Source organism: Muscardinus avellanarius (genome assembly GCF_963383645.1).
Source record: "Muscardinus avellanarius genome assembly, chromosome: 1".
NCBI classification, from domain to species: domain Eukaryota; kingdom Metazoa; phylum Chordata; class Mammalia; order Rodentia; family Gliridae; genus Muscardinus; species Muscardinus avellanarius.
This window is the reverse complement of record NC_137786.1, coordinates 181,430,374-181,434,324: the sequence shown is the minus strand read 5'-3', so window position 1 is coordinate 181,434,324 and position 3,951 is coordinate 181,430,374. Positions and strand designations below refer to the sequence as shown.

General features: G+C 39.7%; 1 protein-coding gene across 1 annotated transcript; it reads right to left on the bottom strand.

The window, feature by feature from the left end:
- Positions 1–1,153: 1,153 nt before the first annotated feature.
- LOC308267538 (olfactory receptor 56A3) lies at positions 1,154–2,101 on the bottom strand (the record flags this gene model as incomplete). The annotated part of the gene is made up of 1 exon (XM_080702331.1): positions 1,154–2,101. One exon carries the CDS (start codon positions 2,099–2,101, stop codon positions 1,154–1,156), a length of 948 nt encoding a protein of 315 aa, XP_080558457.1.
- Between the last annotated feature and the right edge of the window lie 1,850 nt (positions 2,102–3,951).

The window sequence follows — 3,951 nt, the reverse complement described above, 5'->3', positions numbered from 1 at the left end:
GAATAAAATTGATATTTTATCACCAATAATCCTGGTAACATGTTCATCCTAAAAACAAGATGAAGACTTAATAGTGTTTGAAAGAGAAATACCTTTGTCTACTGATGGATTACAGCCATTAGTCCCAGAGGTAAATATACATGAAGTCCTGCCATCAAGAAGAATCGTAAGCTGGCTGTAAGCAGTCAGATGGAAGTGGACTTGTAAATGTTGTGAAAAGATTAGTACTTCTTGGATTTTGATCTGTGAAGTTGATCACAGTAGTATTTGGAAGTCATCCCTGATACAAAGTTCACATTACCTATTTAGTTTCAATTGTTATTGAGAATGTGTTAAGTGTCCATACCTTTGCTTAAGAGGCAGTATGTGCTTGAAAAAAAAATACAGGGAGAAGTAAGGTATTTGCCTGGTTGGAGGGAAGTGAAGGAGACTGACTTACAGCCTCTAGCCACCTTCCATCTTTCAGAGCTGATGTTCAAACTACTGTTGTCCTTTTAAAACTGCATTGTGGAATTGAGTTAATAACAATAATATTTATACTAAGAAGTTATAATCAAGGCCATCAACATTCACTATTATAATGTGTACACACACACACATACATACAAACACACATATATGTAATTTTGGGGGTTACTGAGATTGAAACCCAAGGGCATTCTACTTCTGAAATTCACCTCCAGCCCTACTTTTTCTTTTAAGACAGAGTCTGTCTCATTAAGTTGCAGAGGGACTCCCTAAGTTGCTAAGACTGGCTATAAATCTGTGATCCTCATATCTCACCCTCTGAAGTACTATAAAAGTATTACAAGAGTGTCAGTACACTCAGGCACAATTTTATTTTTAAAATGTCAGAGTGATATTATCTAGACATTATTTCTCCACTATAGAATTTGGCCTCTTTTAGTCCTCATTTTATTAATACAATCATAAAAATTGGGGAAAAATGAAGAGGTCACAAACATACTAGATATTTTATTTTTGGAGGAGAAGACATTGTGATTAGAAGAGGAAGGGTGAGTGAGGAACTTATTTTAGAATTAGTACTTACTCTTTTTTGAAATTCTGTATCTGAGTCATGAGTTTTCCCCCAATTTCCTATTAACTAATCAATAATCATGCTATATAGGATGAAGAGATGCAGTTGCCATTATTACCACCCTTTCTTCAGTAATCTCTGCATTCCTTGCTTGATCTCCTTGGTTCTCACCCCATAAACAATGGGGTTGAGGGCTGCAGGGATGACATGGTGGAGGACATTGAGCAAGATTGGCACATCAGGGGAGACCTTCCTCTTAGCCACATGTGTGAGCACAAAGACCAGAAGAATGGTGCTAAAGAAGAGAATGAGGATGAAGTGGGAACCACATGTGCTTAGGGCTTTGGCCACTGCACCCTCTGCCTTGAGCCTCAGCACAGCTCTCAGGATGAGTGAGTAGGAGAGGAAGATGAGGAGGAGGTCAGAACCTAACAGAGTCCAGCCTCCAGCAAACTGGTAAATGCGATTGAGAGTGACATTGTCACAGGAGAGCCTAGAGACAGACATATTGGCACAGATGCAGTTCTCAATGACGTTTCTCCCACAGTAATGAAGTCGTGCTGAGAGAATGGGAATGGGAACAGACATAAGAAAACTCCTGCCCAGAATGAAACTGAAAGCCTTGACTACAAATTGTTCAGTGATGATAGATGGGTATCTCAATGGGTGGCAGATGGCCACATAGCGATCAAAGGCCATGACCATGAATGTGCAGGATTCCATGGCTAGAAAGCAATTCATGACGTACATCTGTAGGAAGCAGGCTGAGAAACCTATGGACCGGAGGTCAAACCAGAAGATGGCCAGGACTTTGGGGATGACAGTGAGGCAGAGCACGATGTCCAGCAGGGAGAGGAGGCTGAGCAGGTAGTACATGGGCTCGTGCAGAGAGGCTTCCAGGCGAATGGTGATCAGAAGAATAGAATTGGCCCCCATGGCCAGGAGGAAGAGGATGCTGAGAGGCAGGGACAGCCAGAGTTGCCAGCGGGGAGACCTGACAAAGCAATTCAGAAGGAATTCTGAAATCTCAGTGGAGGTGGTGTCATTTTGCAAGGTTGTCATATTTGTCATTTGGGTTTACAACTTTCTTTGAGTGCTCTGAAAAATTGGGATAAATATTTAGCTGCTGACTTGAGATACATGAAGACAGAACAACTTGCCTCCCCTAGGTACCATGTGGGGCAGATCGTCCAGACTACATGAGTTTATCTGTATTTCCTTAGTGCCACACTCCTGAAATATTCCTTCCATTTAAAACCCTGAGTTTCTTTGTTTCATAAATGTCAGACATAAAAAACACCTGTCCAGGTACAGTTCCAGATACTGTTGAATGCACATGGAATCATATAGCTGACTGTTCTGTCTTAGGTAAAATTTCGTGGTCTTGGCTGCAGTAGATTTTAGCAGTCGATCAAATTGTACTTAAACTGGTTGAAATAGTACTTTCTTATCCCTCTCATCCTCAATTCTGTGGATTTTGTTCCTTGCCTCTAAAGGTATATGAACTAAATGTAACTTCCCCCCATAATCCAAGCATTTTGAAAGGCAGTTTCCTTGTCTCAAAGCCTTTAGATTTTTATACCCACGGCTGAAAATCGAATTCTTAAATGTTATCCTGAGATGCACTTTATAGTTTACCTACCACTTGTCCATTTCCTATGGACAAACTCCAGCTTCTCTACACTTCTGGCACCATCATTCACCTGCCCAGAAGAGGATACAAGACAGAGATGCTCTTACACATGCCTCCTCACCAAAGATAGATATGGTTTCTTCTCCCTTTTCAAACTACCACAACAGTACTGACTCAAAACAGGAAAGCACATATTGAGACTTTAGTGATAGCTCTCTCATCTTCTGTCTGCTCTTGGCACAGCCACCCAGCTGCACCTAAGCCACACTCACCTACGGAGGATTTGAAGCACGGGTCTGGGGCCACAGACAGTGGATTTCTGCATAGTTACTAAAGTACCTGGGGGCAGTTATAACTCTTGAGCCTCTGTGATTCTGCTCTATGTGAATGTCTTAATTCCTCCTTTGGGTCCCAAAGGCTCTCCTGGGACCCAGCAGATGGAGGAAAAAAATGAGTCTCTTTTGTTTTGAAGGCTCCCCTGATATTCCAACCCTGCACTGACTGACTCTGAGTCCTATAGGCAGTGGTTAGTTTTCTGAGTATAAGTACCTTAGGTTCACACCCGTGTATGTTTATATTCATTTACATGTGCAAATTTCGGCAGCTTCTGTGGATCCCATAAAGTCAATGAGAAGTTCTTGTGGATTCCTATCCCGGCTCATGAGATAGGTACAGCCCACACAATTGAGTGACTTAAAGTTAACTCTCACCATGACATTATAATGATAAAAATACAAGAGAAACCAAGAAAATGTTCCTGAGAAAATTTTAGCATATGCTGTCATTATTTGATGAATATCTTTCATTTTATTATAGTCAAAAACTATCCATAAAATACCTGATCTTTTCATAATCCATCAATTTTTAAATCTCTAGAATTTCAAATTGGGTCTTCTAATTACTATATATTTATTTATCATACCTTCTTTTGCATATATGCAATGCAGTTATAGTAATTTTGTAATGATATTGCTAATTTCAAGTGATTAATTTCTTTCCTCATCCTATGTGTGGTCATACTTTGTACTTGTTTTTCTTCATAGAAATTTTTATTTGATATCAGGAATTTTGGATTTTGCTTTGTTTTAATTCTTATAAGTACTCTTTCGGTTGATGTATTGTGATTATACATCATTTTGAGGTTCAGAGTAACAGAAACATACATGCACACAGTATTCATTGTATGTTTCCCTCCCTGCTCCCTCCATCATGGGTAATATTTACATTGATACAGATATCTTTATGTATTAACAAAGGCGTTTTTGAATTGTTTCATTCA